This window comes from Pterocles gutturalis, unplaced genomic scaffold (genome assembly GCF_000699245.1).
Source record: "Pterocles gutturalis isolate BGI_N339 unplaced genomic scaffold, ASM69924v1 scaffold8525, whole genome shotgun sequence".
Lineage (NCBI taxonomy): Eukaryota > Metazoa > Chordata > Aves > Pterocliformes > Pteroclidae > Pterocles > Pterocles gutturalis.
Window position 1 is genome coordinate 36,072 of NW_010140837.1, and position 17,176 is coordinate 53,247.

At 35.4% G+C, this 17,176-nt stretch overlaps 1 protein-coding gene across 1 annotated transcript in view; it reads right to left on the bottom strand.

The window, feature by feature from the left end:
• Positions 1-17,176, bottom strand: part of GBE1 (glucan (1,4-alpha-), branching enzyme 1) — a gene marked incomplete at both ends in the record, with an annotated part of 70,468 nt that overhangs the window by 27,239 nt on the left and 26,053 nt on the right. The window contains 5 exons of the mRNA XM_010083825.1: positions 5,629-5,800; positions 8,720-8,830; positions 10,642-10,730; positions 13,713-13,850; positions 14,095-14,210. Of these exons, the coding sequence (XP_010082127.1) occupies positions 5,629-5,800; positions 8,720-8,830; positions 10,642-10,730; positions 13,713-13,850; positions 14,095-14,210 (626 nt within the window). The remainder of the gene's footprint in view (positions 1-5,628; positions 5,801-8,719; positions 8,831-10,641; positions 10,731-13,712; positions 13,851-14,094; positions 14,211-17,176) is intronic.

The window sequence follows — 17,176 nt, forward strand, 5'->3', positions numbered from 1 at the left end:
ACCTTGCAACTGAAACAAAATGGCTTGATTTACTACAAATCCACTATACTAATAATGTTGGAGTATCTGATACGTTGCAGACTTGGGAACAAAGAAAACATCAGCATTACTCTGAACGAAAAAAGGAGCACCACACACGACAGCTCCCTCAGTTTAGACAGTTCTACCTCCTACCCTGGAAAATCCTACCTGGATTTCAATCCATGAACACAGTTGGAACAACTGGTGATTCTTGAGCAGTTCTGAGGATGCTGCTGACTATGTAGGCTTCTTTTTCAAGGTTCCTGACTTGAGAATCCATTGTGTGGACACCAACACATCATCACATGTATAGACTGCTACTAGTAACCATTTTATTTATGTATTTAAATGACATACATGCATGTACAGAGCTTCCTTCCCTATTTTCTGTTTTCCTAATTTGTGAAAAGAAGGTGGGACAGACAGAAAACTAGTTTGTGTGTGTGTGGTTTAGTTTTAAACTGTAAGACACTCTCTCTTTAGTTGTTTTTCTCCCAGTCACTCAAATGCGTTTTGAGCAGGTATAGAAACCTAGTGTATAGAAACCTAGTTTGTTTCAATCAACTCTAAATGAACAACAAATATCAACAATTTGCACCTCTAGACCTTCTGGAAGAGACTCTCAAAGCAATTAATGAAGCCTAATCTATATATTTCGATTCTCCTCCCTGACACTGCCCGCTCCAAGTTGTGAGTGTGGGCATACAGGGTACTACAGAACAAAGTTGTACAAGGTCTGCCACTACAGGACTAGAAGCCTATGCCAAACTGTAGGAAAGCTTTCACATTAAACCCTTCTTGTTTTCTACCTTAAAATGAAGATAATTGTTCTGTCAGACTGCTATGAAATTAAAGCACCTGGTAGAACTGGCAGCACAGAAAAGACATTTGCCAGGTATACTAGGTAAGCATATTAAGAAGGATGATTTCAAACTATGTATCCTAATCCACAGTCACTATCAATTGATCACTTCAAGGTTGTTTATCAAAATGAGTTGACTGAAGAGAGCTAGTTTAAAAAGCATTTGCTCTTGCTAGGCCATTTTTTCAGATCATGGTTTAAAAAGCCACACCGTAACCAGTGCACAGGAGTAATAAACACAAGAAAGTGTACAAAACAAAAAAAAGTGTAAAATTAAAAGTTATTTTCTTGCAACATGTCTATGAAAATAAAACCCAGTTAGGTTTATGCTAAATATCCTTGTTCCTGATACAAGTTCTTTTTACCTGGAATAGGTAAGAATAAAAAGAGCATTTCTGTTTTAAGTAACATTCCCATTTATAGTGTAAGTTATGTTGTATCATTTTTATTTCAAATCTCTAGTCTTTAATTCTTAAAGTAAATTGTATGCACATTTCCCACCCCGATATTTCTGCTACTGATACAGGTTCTGCACCATTCCTGTTCTTGTTTGTCAACGTATTTTCAAATACTTTGGTTACAAAATCCTTCCGTATTAAAAAAAAAGAAAAAAATCCAAAGTTTCTCTCTCTAAAATACTCAAAGGAATAGATGATGCATTTTATTTTTAAGGCCAGAGAGAGAAAACATTAGAGGAAAAAAAATGGTTTAGTGCATCCAAAAAGACCCCTAAGTATAGAGAAAGTAGATTAAGTACTGTATAAATGAACCAACAAGTGAGAAAGGGAAGTTTAACAGATAGACTTGATGATGTTAGTGAAACAGAGGCAAATGTCAACCCAAACAATAACACCATCAGTCAATGCTCATGATTGCAAAAAATGTTCTAGTTACTGCAAATCATTTTCTAGCTTCTATATCTACACAAAAAAAGTTCTTTTGCAGGGAGGGAGACTTGGTCTCTGGAGTCCTAATTAAGAGTTGTTTTACTATAGAAATGTCATGAAAAATAGTGTTAGAGGTTCATGTAGGAACTAATCTCCATTTAAATCAATATATTCGAGTTTAAGCCAATTAAAATGAAGAAGGATGCAGGAAAGTGATTGTTAGCAAGCTGAAAAGCAAGACTCTACAGTGGCACAAAACAGTACATATTTGTGCTGTGAAGGATCCCAAGTACCTAAAAATACTATTTAAGGCCCCTTGCGCTGGACCTTATGCCTATTCTAGGCAACAAAGCAGCTACCTTGCTTGTTAAACCTAGATAAACAAACAGCTGTATCTTGCAAGGTAGGGAGAGAAGATGTAAAGAAGTACATAGAACAACTGGTGCAGCTCTTTCACATATCCTGCAGGGTCTCCCTAAAGTGCAGGACAGAGGCAACGAGCAAGATAACAGAAAAAAAACATTTCAAGGAAAGGAACAATTACAGTTCTCTACAGCTTTTCTTCAGGGGCAAGATGGAAAATGAAGAGATGTACAGAAAGAACAGTTTCGTAGTGGGAAGTTCAATTATTATTTCCAGGAAATACGTGAGAGTTGTTACACTGAAGTTAAACACTGTCCCGTGGTTGCTTTATTTTCAAGGTGAGATCAGAAAATGCCTCTAGTATTCTAGAAGTCTCATAACAACATCACTACTCCTTGTTTTGCAATTAAGGAAGTACACTCAAATCTTAAGCCTTTCTGTTAATTTGTGGGGCTGAAATTCACAGAATAGTTTGGGTTGGAGGGGACCTTAAAGATAATCAAATTCCAAAACCCATGCCGTGGGCAGGGACACCTTCCACTAGACCAGGTTGTTCAAAGCCTCATCCAGCCTGGCCTTGAACATCTCCAGGGATGGGGCATCCACAGCTTCTCTGAGCAACCTCTTCCAGTGCCTCACCACCTTCATCATGAAGAATTTCTACCCAGTATCTAATCTAAATCTGCCCTTTTTCAGCTTGAAGCCTTTACCCCTCGTCTTATCACTATACTCCCCAATTTCAATATCACTACAATTACAAAAAGGTACTTGAGTACAAAGAGAGTTTTTCCCCTATTATTTCCAATAATAAAATCAATTCAACTATTTAATATAAGCACACACTGTGAAATGTTTGGGACTTCCTCCTTAAGTGATATTTAAGTTCATACAATCAAACGTGTATTATCTACATCAACATCTTCATGGAAGCTTAGCTGTAGAGGAGGAAACCCTTAAAGAAACATCATCCGAGACCCTAGTAAAGCATTGTGCGGAAGAACTTGAAATTTTTGTGATTTCCTAAAGTCATGACATCCTCTGACCAGTACTGGCCAGTCTCAGTATTAAAATATCTGTCTAAAACAGGACTTGCATTGAACAAACTACAGTTGCATTATGATTGTTGCTCCCTACCTGCTTTGAAAGCAGAGCATTTACACATAACACAAATTTCAAAAAAAAATTGCTACTTTTTTTTTACTATTAAACAAACTAGCCTTCCAGAATGTTCTGCTACAGCAGGACGTTTATCATTGTCATGCTCATTTTCAGCCAAGCATATGGAGTTTTTCCCTTTCTAGGTTAAGTCTTCCATGCCAGATGGGCACACGAAGCCCCAGAGATTACTTGCAAAGCTGCACAGAAAACTGGAATACAGACAGGAGGAAAGAATGCTCCCAATGGTTTGTGTTACAAGGGAAGCAATTTACTGAAATGACAAAACTTTCCTATTCACATTTAAGTTTGCATACATCATTGATTGCCTACACTGGGATATAAACAATTGGAAGTGAAAATAAAAGCTTTAAGTGAAAATGAAACATCCAGAAACATGAAAAATAAGAATAACAACTTCCAGGATTTTTGCAGTGGTTTCTTATGGATACCTGTAAGAAGAACAGAGAACTGACTAGCGTGAAAAGTGAGAAAGATGTCAGAAAGCCACAATGAGTGTCCAGTATTCAACAGGGCACAACTTCTCTCAACAGGAATCTGTTTGCACATAAGGAGTACAAATGATACTTCAACACGGGTGTAATTAAATACTATTCCAGATCTTCAAAGAGAAATTCCAGGATACATTTGAGAAGATAGATTTCCACTCCTGATACAACACTTTTTAGATGTGTTTTTTCCCTTAAGGAGAGCAAAGCATTGAGAAAGCAGGATATTGCTTTGGTGTCTTTGTTTTCAGAAAAAGAAGGCACAAGACATTTATGGAAGAACTTAGGGAAGCAGAGGCACCTGGAGTGCCTTCTCCAGGTGTTGTGAAAGATTTCCACTCCTCCCACCACCCTGCTTCTCTTCCTCACCCTTGGCATTTGCTCAAAACTGAAAGTTAAAAGAAATTTAAAGAAATCATTTGTCACTGTATTTGCTTAACTAGATAGCATGCTACAACATGTATTTGAAGTTCACCACATTGCAAGCATCCTGAATCTATATATATTTTTTCTTCTCCAAGATTTATTACAATCTTTTCACCTTTTATATATAGCAAACTATAATGTAGTTACTGAAAAATTTGCAGTACTGAAGGATACACAATATTAATTGCTCAATCATACCCACAAACATGGTATTTTTTGAGTGTTTTTCTAATACCAACGAAGAAAACATGTATCAGTACAGACAAGCTTAAATCAAATGCCACCATTGCCTTCGTAATGTTCTCCAATTTTTTAATTAGAAAAACATATTTTTAAATATAATATCAGGGAAGAAGGGCAATATACATCCAACAATCCCCTTTGACTTGATAATATAGAACATTTCACAATAGAAGTTGAAAGCAATATTAAGCCAAAACTTCTATAATTTTCAAGTGTTTCATTGTCAAAAAATGAGATTGTCATGTACAGCATGCTTTCAGCCTTTTTTCCCCATGACACTATCACAACTCCTACACAGAACTCGTCACACCACAGTACAGAATTGTGATTTTTTGCTATAAAGTAAGGATTATTTTGCAAATAAATTAAGGAACATGAATATGGTAAAGAGCATCAAGCACAAATAGCTTCAGCATTTTGTATAAAACGAAGAACAACATTCAACTTTTAAGATGACTACATGGAACTGTAATTTTCCCATTAAATGAAATTAACTATTAGATGTTATTGTAGCAATAGTGCTTAAGAAGCAATGCAACAGTTGTATTTTACAGCATATGAACAAAAAAAAAAAGTATTGGTGACTCTTACTATTTCCCAGCTTCGATAACACGATGTGCCTCCTATCTCTATGATTTGTCCTTGCCCACCCCACTAAGCCCTTGCTCTTCACTAATTCAAGCTCTTCGCTAATTCTCTAATTCCAGTGATTCTGGATTACTTCATGACAATTAACAACTGAAATAAGCACAGACCTATCTTTAGTAAATTCACTGCTACACTGAAAGTTTAGGAAACTAGAAGAACAGAGATGAAAGACAACTCAGCTGTGTAAGGCAAGGCTTACCACCTGACAAACTTTCAGAACAACAATTAAAGTACTAGTCCGGGTTGTAAATCAGGGTAACCTGAAACAGAGCTTACCACATATTTAAATTATTTCTGTTACAATTAAGAACCACACTGATTTTACGTTCTTGTCTTATAGTACATCTTACAGGCAGAAAAACAATGTATATTACCTTTTGTACTAAGTCTTTGTAAAAGCATTCACGCTCCAAACGTCAGCATTGTCATAAATACTGGATGTCAGATAGTTTTATTTCCCTGACAAGCATTCTGTAGATGAGAAAATAAAAGACTTGTTCCTAAGATTACTTACCCATGAAGTTCAGATAGCTCTCTCCTCCAAGTGCATGAGTAATGAGACGAATCATTTTATGAAGCTGTATTCCACGATCAATAACTGGAGTAAGAGGCGCGAGCACACTCATGTTTGTATACATCTCTGCATCCATCAGTCGAAATGCCAATGTCTTATCACCAACAAGTGCCTATAACAGTTCAAAAAAAAGTGAAGAAAACCCTTGGGTGTACTAGAAGTGTTTCTAACATACTTTTTAAAGCAGGAGCTCTGTATTGTAAGGGGAGGTCTCAGAAGATTGGCGAGGAGTCAAGGACACGGCTTGGTGTGCACGATCTAGTCCCTGTTCACAAAGAAAACATCCTGTCACCACCAATGATCATCAGTGACCCTAGCTTCTTGTTACTGCAACTTTGTATTGTGTGATGTATAATGACGTGGGTGTGATACATATAATCTGCTGCCAAAAAGCATGTATGTAAATTGAGGCAGGGATGTCCCTGAGCTGAGCCTCGATCGGATGTCAGACCCAACTGACTGTTTTCCCCTTTCAACCCTCCACATGGTTACCGGGATCAATAAAATAACAGCTGTCCAACCCTGGTTGTGGTCCTACATTTCACCTGATGGGATCGAACTGCACAATTCCTACTGAGAATCTTTTCTCCCACAGATATCAAATGTGAAATGTTAGTGTCAATTCAACAAGCCACAACCGACCCACCATTTTGGAATTTTGATAGAAACCACAGAAAACAAGAAAGCAAACATCTCAAATAAAGTTCCTGGGATGTACAAATAAATGGTTATTAACAACACTCCTGATTTAGAGATGCAGAGTGAATATGAACAGTTGATTTATATGCAATCAAGAATGTTATTCGTTTTCTGTGATTTCACACAAGAGAAAAACAAACTAGTAATTCTGTCTAAAAACAGTGACGGAATTACTAACTTGCTAGTGTTTACTGTTACTTGAGAAAGGCCACACAAATGCTATGGAACAAGGATTATTCTAATATATTAGCATGCAGGTAGCTGAAAATGTCTTGTACATTTGTATCTGTATAGCTAATTTTTGTTCAATTAGCCCAATTCTCATTTTATACTCTAGCATGAAAACTCACTAGATTCCAGAGAGACAGGTGAGTTGTAAACAGGTCTAGCTGAAATTTCATCCTTTAGTTTTCCAACAATGTAACAGCATACATGGATGATTCCCCCAAGTAAAAAATAATCTCTAAAAAAAATCCCTATGTGACAATAGCAAGAATGAAGACTGCAACGAACAACTCTTCTCTGGACTTAGAATGTGGCATCTGTTAGTCTCATTTAATGTCCCCTAATCTTTCCATTAGAAGATAAGGTAAATGTTCCCTATTCATGTTTTTTCTATGCCAGTCATAATTTTATAAACTGTTATCCTTCCCCCTCCCATGATCTCTTTTCTACCCAGAAGTCTTAGTCTATTCAGTTCTCTTCTCATGAAAACCATCCACACCTGCTATTATTCTTACCAACACTCGCACTGATTTTTTCCCAGTTATCCTTTGAGAAAACAGGATGAAATTTGCCTCCAACATTCAAGATGCACACAAACCATGAAAGACTCCAGTGGCATACTGATTTTGCTCTTTGCTCTCCATTCCATTCATAATTCCAAGAATTGTATCTGCTTTTTGACAGCTATTAGCACTGAGTGGCTATTTTCATACACTTTTTATAACCATAAGGCTCTGTATTCTGACTGATAATAGTCAACTCGTAGCCCTTTATTACACAGAAGAAACTGGAATTGTTTCAGACCCTCATGTGCATCACTTCAAGTATCCACACTGAATTTTATCTACATGCCCATTTTGTTTCTCTGTCCTGCTTTTCACATATCATCCTGGTGTCCACCTGCAATCATCATACTTAGCTCTTTTTCTTTTTTTTTTTTTTAATTAAAAATCAATAGATTTTTTTTCAAAGTATGAGATTCTAAACCAAAAATACACAGAGATGTGGAAAACAACTCAATTGATAAAATCCAGCATGAAATAAAAGAACAGGAACAGTAATGTTATATGTCATGCTTTAGGATGAAGAATCAGGTTTTATAAAAGCACACAATCACAGAATGATATGCATTTCAATGTAACACCTGAAGTTCTTTACCAGGATTGGGACTCTTCTCTCTTGCCCTAAGTGAACGCTGTGTAACAGTCAGAGATAAGAATGTAAATAGGTACAGAAAAGGAAGCTGATAAACTCAGACTTCTCTATTTAAAATAAAATATAGGTCTGGTTTTGGACACTTATGCAGACTTTTATTATAGAAGGTACAGGAAATAGAATGTCAGCCTTTATTATGTAGAGGAAAGAGTCTTTCTTTTACAAGAAAATTGATTATATTTTTTAAAGTTCTTAGTTTTAAAATTCTCAACCAATGCATTTTCTGATTCTTCAGAAAAAAAAACATTACAAAAGATTGTCGGAGATGCGTCTTATCCAAACTCATCATTACCTTTTCATTTTTCTATACACAGAACCATTACAACTGCGGTGTTTTGAATCAAACTGTTAAAGAACACTTCACTCAGATCTCTGAAGAGGATTGCTGTTTGCAATCCTTTCAAAGAGAAAACGTTTTCTTGAAGGGAATACAATAGTTGCAAACACCGATTCAGTGAACAAATTTGCTCAATTGTGATACTATTTATGCTTATTATAAATAGTGCTCCAGCCCACTTTATGGAAACCAGATTTTCAAAAGTATGGATTATACACCTTCCTATGTCCTATGAGAGGCAGGCAAAACTAGCAGCTAGAACTTGTTTCTTAAAAAACCAAAACACCACACCCTGGAAAAATAACAACACCCATCCACTCTAGGCAGGATTCCCTTATTAAAAAGAAGAATCAAAACAAAAAACTCACAAGAACACCCTCCCACCCCCCCCCCCCCCAGCCACACTGAAAAAAATGAGTAGTCCAGATCTACCTATCTCTGAAATTGTTGCCTATCTTTCTCAACTTCTGCCTCAAATTTCAAAAAAAATAAACCCGACTAAGGCTCTAAACCTCATATTTTACTTGCTGAAATGTAAGCAAAGAGATACAATACCTGATCATGGCTCTCTGCATATGCAATGTACTTTTCCTCATATCGTCTATTTGTTAATGTATGTACAATATTGCCCATATTCCAGTCTTCATCTTTCAGCTCCTTAATTATCTGCAGAAATAAAGAAAATATCATTGCAAAATAAATTCTGTTTTAACTAAAAGCACATTACTACCTTTCTTCACTGTCTTGGCACAGAAATTTCCAATGAATTGTTAACAGTATTACTTTAAATTCTCCTATTCCCAACTTTGGAGCAACGATCCTCCTCCGATAATTTGAAAGGATTTCTTTCTTTTGAATTCCACTACATAAATACAGTAACTAGAACATTTTGTTTCTCCTGTATTTCTACATATAAACATGGCCAATTGAACTTGTCATCCATCACATGAATCCTCTTATACAGTGGGCAATGAGATTGCCAGGAGCTGCAAGACAGCACTGCATCAAAAACTGGGGAAAAAAAAAATACATGGGCACACACATCTATGTATTGAACGAAGTCCTGTATTTCAAGTAACTCTGGCATATGGCAGCTCCCAACTATAGCTGAAGCACTGGGATGTGTGGTAGAGAACAGATCACTTCAAGATATGCTACTGCAATGAAGTACACAATAACAGGAGAAGGTGCATAGCAGGGGGACCTGTACATTCCCTGATCTGTGAATTTCTGGTCCATTCCAATCCACCAGATGAATATCAAAGCTTTGGAATACAAAACGAGCTTTACCTTTTTTTTTTTTTTTTTTTTTTTTGTTATGCTAGCTCCTGATTTTTAGGAATTTAAATTGCATCACATCAATAGGAATTTTCTGCCTCATATGACAGTATTTCCTCTCTCTTCTACACCTAGTCCAATTTCAGTGTTAGTCTTTTTTTTTTTCTGTAGAACTTTATATACCTCCATTGATCACTACAGCTTAAATACATATACATAAATATACAAGCATTAAAATAAAGGTGATTAAAAGGCAATAGCATCAAGATGGATAACATGATGCCCTAAAATCTAAGATTCTCATTGTAACTGGCCGTGTACTACTAAACAGCTTTTTTAAAAAAAAACCCAAAAAACCAAACTAGAAACCTTCTAGTTACAAAAGTGAAAGATGCTGAAGATAAGTTAATCTACTTTTTATTTTAAGCTACTAACTACATTTATTGATGCATTAATGCTTATATAAAACATTTATTGTTTTCAGATCATCATGACAGCCTGAGGGATTTGGATGCAATCTTATATCTAACTGAAAAACATTCTTTAAAACATCAGTAGAAGTCTTTTCGGATCATTTAGTGTTTTATTCCTTTTCTTGTGATTCTCTGTATTAACAAAAAGGTGATTTAAATCCTTATCATAGTCAGGATTTTACTAGTATATTATTGTTCTTGAAGAGCATTTAAAGATTTTTATTATTCTTTTTGTAAGCGCACTGTACCAATGCTGGTGCTTCACTTCCATTTACTTCGGTTAAACTTTCAGCTCTACATTCAATGTAAAGTACTATGCCGAATTTCAGGAGGGTTCACTGCAAGGGTTTGGTGGGTTTTTTTACATATTTATATTCATATGGTTAACTTATTATTTACTTGTTCACATTTAATACAGACTACAAATTCTACAGCTGTTGCAAGATACAGGTTATTTCCAATGAAATTAGTCTATTTGTAATGTATAAAGAAAACAAATATCAGAATGCAAAGAACAGCCCCTGACCTTATTCATCTTCTAATACCTGCGTGATATCTGACAGCTCTCATTTCATCCACTAATACCGGTGCTCAAGCCTGTCAGAATTTATTTTAATAGGACGTTAACAGAAGAGAGAGTAAAATTTGCCAGTAATAATTGTGTATGCACAGATAGAGAAATACTCCATTTAGAAGGACAGAACACATTTTTAAAGAAGTTCTCACCTGTATCCATTTATCTGGAATAGCCATGGCTAGTCGATAATCAAAACCCCCTCCTGCCTCTGCAACAGGACGACAAAGAGCTGGCATTCATAAATAAAAAAACCCACAACATCATTTGCATAGCATTGCAATTATTAGTTTAGATTTTCTATCATACAGTAATACTTCTATACAAACACTGTAGACTATAAACAGCTTCATAGATGGACCTGGCTAAGGGAGGGAAAAAAAAAAATCAGTGAGATTTGCTGTTTGACTGCAAAAGCCACTGGGAAGAGAAAAGCATTATGATTTTCTCTTCAAATACTCTACTATGCAATATTTTAATAAAGTAGATATTTGAGGATGAAGAGACCTCAGTAGATGGAGAATTTGAAATAATTAGCTCTCTTGAGCTCCAAGTAATCAATAGGAAGTTGACAACAAAAGACAAATTAAACCTTCATTTTGTTTATTGATATTTTGCATAAAGAATGGCATAAAAATAAAAGATTGAATATAAAGTACGGTAAGGAAGAAAAATACCATCTCTACTCTTTTCTTAAATGCACAAAACCCAAACTATTGAACCAGCTAGCCGTGGAAAGCGTGACATGATCTTACTACATATTTCTCCAGTTTCATATTGATGAAGGCTGATCATTCTTAAGTTTGTAATTCAAAGTTCTTAAAATATTTATTTCACCATTTTATTAGGCAATTACACAACACAGCATTCTTTTTCTTAAGTTAGCATATCTATATAGAAAATGCATATCTCTAATAATTGAAAAATATTTATCAGTACTCAGTTTTATTAACTTATGTGAGCAAGAAGCCATTCCACCCCAATGGCTATGTATTAACACACACTTCTTATAGCTACACAAGAGAATTTATGGATTTAAATTCTGACTAGAACCAGGGCTTAATTTGGATGCTCATTCTGGTCTCCTGGATTCAATCCAGTTTTCAATCCAATTGCTGCATTAGACTAGGGAAAAATATATTTGCACTTGAAATTATACATACACATGCATTCACTCCTCCTCCCCCCATACTGACGTAAGTGAAGAGACTGATCACATCATCACTCAGCAGTCATTAACAGAAAATGCATCCACATTCTGTGAATACCAAATAATAGAGTGGAAATTCTTACCAAACCTGTAGATATTATAAAAGGAAGTTGAATAGCTCTCCTAAATAGGTCAGAAAGGATAAAAACATACCAATGTTCTTCAAGTTACATAGGACAAGATCATCTGAAATAAAACCCTGTCTCTGTGATGCTATGATGCCTACCTGGACAAGGTCTGAGTCCAAGATTTAAGCAGCTCCCACCTACTTTAGTTATAATTTTGAAAGCCAGATTTTTGGGAAGTAAAATTCCAAATTTAATACTATTCATATCTACACATTTCATCTGAACACAACAAAAATCCAGTGTTAGTTTGCTCAATATATTTTCCACCAAATGTGAACAGCGGATGCCTAAGCATTTGTTCAGACCTTAGTTTGAAATGAGCTGCATACAAAAAAAAGAAAGAAATCACAGCAGTTGGGGTGCTTCGGCATGATATAATTCTAGCTAACTTTTTTCTTATCATTATACAAAACTTGAATCACAGCTTTATTTAGAAGGTCAAAATGAAAAATAAACATATAGCCAGTAATGCCTAAAAACTTAGAAATTACTAAGACAGTGAATATACAGTATATTAAGAAGCTGCAAAAATTACCAGTTAAATAATTAAGGAATATATCATAATTATTTATGGCTAGGCAAAAACATTTTTCTCATGTGGCACTCATTCTGTCATTATTATAGGCAAGCCGACATTCTTCATTGCCTTTTGTAATTTTCAATTATGTCAATAGTTTCTCCTTCTGAAACTCTCCTTTAACCATGCAGCACACTGAATCAATTCAGTATTTCATGTAGCGACTACCCCGGGCAGAAAAATGATGTATTGAAACAGAAGCAGTTTTCAACTCAAGCAAGAGAAACTGAAGAAACTTCTTATTAAAAAAGAATCATAGAATCATAGAAGTCTTAGGCCAGGTAATACAAAGCAGACTGAAGTCAGAATTTCATTGGTAGGAATGCTTATCATCTAAGACTTCCTAGAAAATGAACAAATTTCACTTCAAATAAGCCTATAGCTCAATAAAACCATCTCAAGTTTACTAGTAATTGCTCATTAGATGCTGTTTTCAATAGCTTGTTATTAAGCTTTTAGAAGTGGTTGTTTATAATATAAAACTTTACCATAAATAAGAAATTAAATTAAGCAGTATTTTGTTTTATGAAGATAAGTAGGGAACGCTTATGCAATACAAAAAGTTTTATTACACATCTGTATAGTCGCTAATGTTAACACATAAATGCAACTTGTTTTTTAAACAAAAATAATTATTTAAACATAGTAACAGAAAAATCCTCCAGGTTCACATTAATTTCTTTTTAGATAGAGAAAAAATACCAGTGAAAACATACCTGTTCACAGAACTTTAATACTCTGGTGTTTCATACTATTAAAAATTCCATGTGCCAACAATAACATTTTTCAGGCAAAAAAGTTTAATTGATCTCTATCAACTCAAGTAATATAGTCTACTTACTCCCTCAGAAATGTGGAGAAACTTAATATAAAATTTAAATTAGCATACACATTCAACATTTATAAATATATCACACTTATTCTGAAGGGGAATTGTCTATGCCAATATAATTCAAAACACGCAAAACCACACTAGGGCTGTTAATCTTTAGTACTATGAATCACCAGTGGCAAATGGCAATCATGCAAAAGCAATAAACGAATAAAAACACATCTCATTACAAGTTCAAGGAGATGAAAGGAAAAAAAAAAGAAACCCACACATTAATTAATGATCCATTAATGCAGAGAAAATTCCCAAAGTGCATATTCCAGTTGTTTTTCCCCACAAGGCAGAGACTGTCCACTAATTAATATTTCTCAGCTCCTGTCACTCCTTGAGTGCCCGAAGTGTGACTTGATAATTAAAAGGAAATTCACATCTCAAAGCAAACTAATCAATATTAATGTCACTGAAGACGGCAAATCCTGATCTTACCTCTGCTATGGTTATACATTCCGGATGCAAGAACTTAATCATGTGGTTGGCCAGCATTAGATAACACAAAGCATCTTCATCCACATGTAGGCCAAAATACTCATTGTAATCTCCACTGAATGCTGTGCCTAGTAAGACAGGAAGTTTTAAAGGCCACAGTAGTTAAAAAAAAAAAAACAAAAACAAACAGATATTATGCAAATTTATAAGCACCAAATTTATTCATCATTTCAGACCTATCCATATAGCAGCACAACAAGATACTTACAAGTCTATAATTTTTTGAACATTCACTGAACTTTTACAGCACTATTTCCACAGCAACACAGCTGCAACAGGATTGCTCAGATTAGAGTTGATTAAATTACTTACCAATCCCATGATGGTGATATAACATAGATGTAACACCATCAAATCGGAAGCCATCAAAGCGATAGTCTTCAATCCACATTCTCAAATTAGACAGAAGGAATCTCAAAACTTCCCAGCTGAAATAACATGAATATTTTTTATAAGCTTCAGAAACCTTGGAAGCAACTAGAATTCCTTATAGCATGTTCACCGCTTGCATATATGGTACTTGTACTGGACATTTTACCGCTTTAATGACTTCTTCCCCGTTTTTCATTAGCCTTTTCCTGAAAGGTTTGTCTTTCTGAAACGTTTGTTGCTTCACATAATTTTAAGATAACAGATAGTATTTTAAGAAAAATTGACAATTATCTCTATACAAATCTAAACAGGTTAGTGTTTGAACACATATATTACATTCTAATACCCATACTTGCCACTGTACTTTGGCTCTCTAAAGATGTTCATACTCTATGGGAAAAAGATCTTGCAGAAATGGAAAGAAAATTATAATAGATAAGATTTCATCCCTGAGGTTTTATGGATTTACAGCAATTTCTAGGCATAATAAAAGTTGAAAAGCTGTCGTGTTCCCCTCCTCCCCAATTATTTACAAATCACATGTCACCAGTAGATTACCAAATCACCTACTGTGTCACAAATTTACACATTTAAAGAGTAAAGCAAGTTATGGAAGTTGAGGGGATATTTTCTGAAATTCAGAACAATAGGAATGAGGTATAACACACACAATGCATGAACATGAAATTGAAAATATAGAAGAGGTCCCAAAACGAGTAAGCACATGGAGGCATTTGTGAACAAAATTTTTATCAAAGAACAAAGCAGTTTCAGGAATAGTGTTCCTATTATTCATCACCTCTTCTCCCAGGACACTGGTCTCAGTAGCTTCAGAGACCACCCTACCATGCTTCTGCTGTTCACCCTCTGTGCCAATACCCTCTCTGCCATCCTTGGCACAGGTGGCCTCGAGAGCATCTCCTAGAAGCTATGGCTCCAAAGAGCTCACCCATCTCAATCAGCCAATCACATGAAGTAGCAAAACTTTTTTTGCCCGCATCTTCAATACTTGCCAATGTTAAGATTTCTCTCTCTAATCAATTTCCCAGCATAGCACAACTACAACCCTAGTTACTACCAAGTTTCTGTTCAGAGGCGAGTGGAAGCTACACAGCAGCACACAGAGGGTTTCACCCATCACCCGCTGGTGGGCGAGATAGAAGGGGCACACCTAGCACAAAGCACACCACTCAGCATCCCTGATACAATTTCTCTATGCACCTAAGTTGGCATAAGGCAATGAAAGAGACCCTTCCTAGGTTTCTATTTAACAGATGTCAGAGGCAGTAAACTTATGAGGCAATTATGACACAAGGAATAAACTCCGTTTTGACAAAACAAAGGTCCTCGTTTTCCTTCCTCCAAAAAACTTCCTCATATACTTTAAATCTGGAGTTAGTGGTATTACGTGAAAAGATGGGGAAGCTGTGGAAACACTATGAAGCTGGTAAAATCCTGACTTCATATAAAGACAGAAATATTACCAAATCAAAACCTCCAAATTTAGGAAATGTGAGTCAACGTACTGCCTCAGTTCAATACATTTTTCAGGCATTCATTACATGACAAGATTTTTTGTTACGTCCCTGTGTTCCACCCTGTGTCTGTTATTTCTCAGGTGAGATGATTTGCAATGAATGAATGATAGAGAATGAATGCTGATACTGAAAGGAACAGAAAGGTATCAAAAGTCCTGTGAACTGACAAGCTGATCACATAAACATACAACTTTGTACAAATGCTCGCTGTATCTTTTCCTGAAGCAGCATAAAATTTACGAAAAGCTATTTGCTGCAAGCTAAACACTGAGCAAAGTCAAAGCAGTATTTTTATTGCTGTACAGCTACTATCTGACACAGAATTAAGATAATGCATGTACAAAGAGTAGATTAATTGCTACAAGCACCAGCCAGATTCAAAAGTTATTTCTCCTCATTACAGACTGCTTGACTTCATAACCTTAACGTTCTTAAGACAGTGAAGAGGATTTGTACATCTGTAGAACATACACAGAAGTCCCAAAACGGGTAACTAATGTTTTTTTTTTTTTTCCATCATTTTTGGCACTGAAGATTGATCTTTCAAAAAAGATGGAGAACCAGTATGAAAATAAATTATAATGACTTTTACATGAAAAAGTGACTACAGATAAGAACAAACAAGATGAATTTGTTGAACCAAAAGATTAGTTAGCAAACTGATGAGATCAAAAACCTGAGTAGGAGCAGCAGATGTTTTCCAACCATCTGATTGCACATGGGAGAAAAGATTGTAAATAAATAAACAAACATATTTACTCTGATTCTAGTCTAAACTTGGAAAAATTCAGTTTTAGAACAATTTCTAGGAAGGATGTCAAATACAAGCAATCATAATGACTTTCAGAGAGATAACTACACAGTACCAAAACATAAGCCAGAACAACAGTTTTCTGAAACATGCAAATCACACAAACCATACAGAGGTTCATAATCCAAGTCAACTTGTTTATGGGAGCAGCAGCATCAGAAATAGAAGTTGACAGAAGTAACAAATAACTTTGCAGAATGCCAGCAGAGGCCAAAATCACTGCATAATTGAAATACATCCACCATAGCAGCAATAACTCAGGAACATTTCTAAAAGAAGTACAGTCTCATAATTTTATAGACAGACATGGAAACAGGATAGCATTCATTAAGAACGTAATTTCTTTTGGACAAAAGCCATATCTTATATTATATCCTAACTCTCTTTCACATTTTGCATACAATAAAATTGAGAAAGTTCTTTCATTGCATGCATGATTTAAGGGAGGAAAATACATGCTGTATTACACTGGAAAAAAATTTAAGTAACTCAGATATCATTCAAAACAAATAATGTCTTTGTAGGGAAGTCTTGCTTTTTTTTTTCTCCTCCTTGGGGCCAATAGCTCACCCATTAAAAATTGATTTCTTGGTTGAAAAAGTAAAGTGAGTGTATCTAGCAACATGACCTGGTTTCACAAGGTGATGAGAAATTTAACAACTTTCCTGTACTA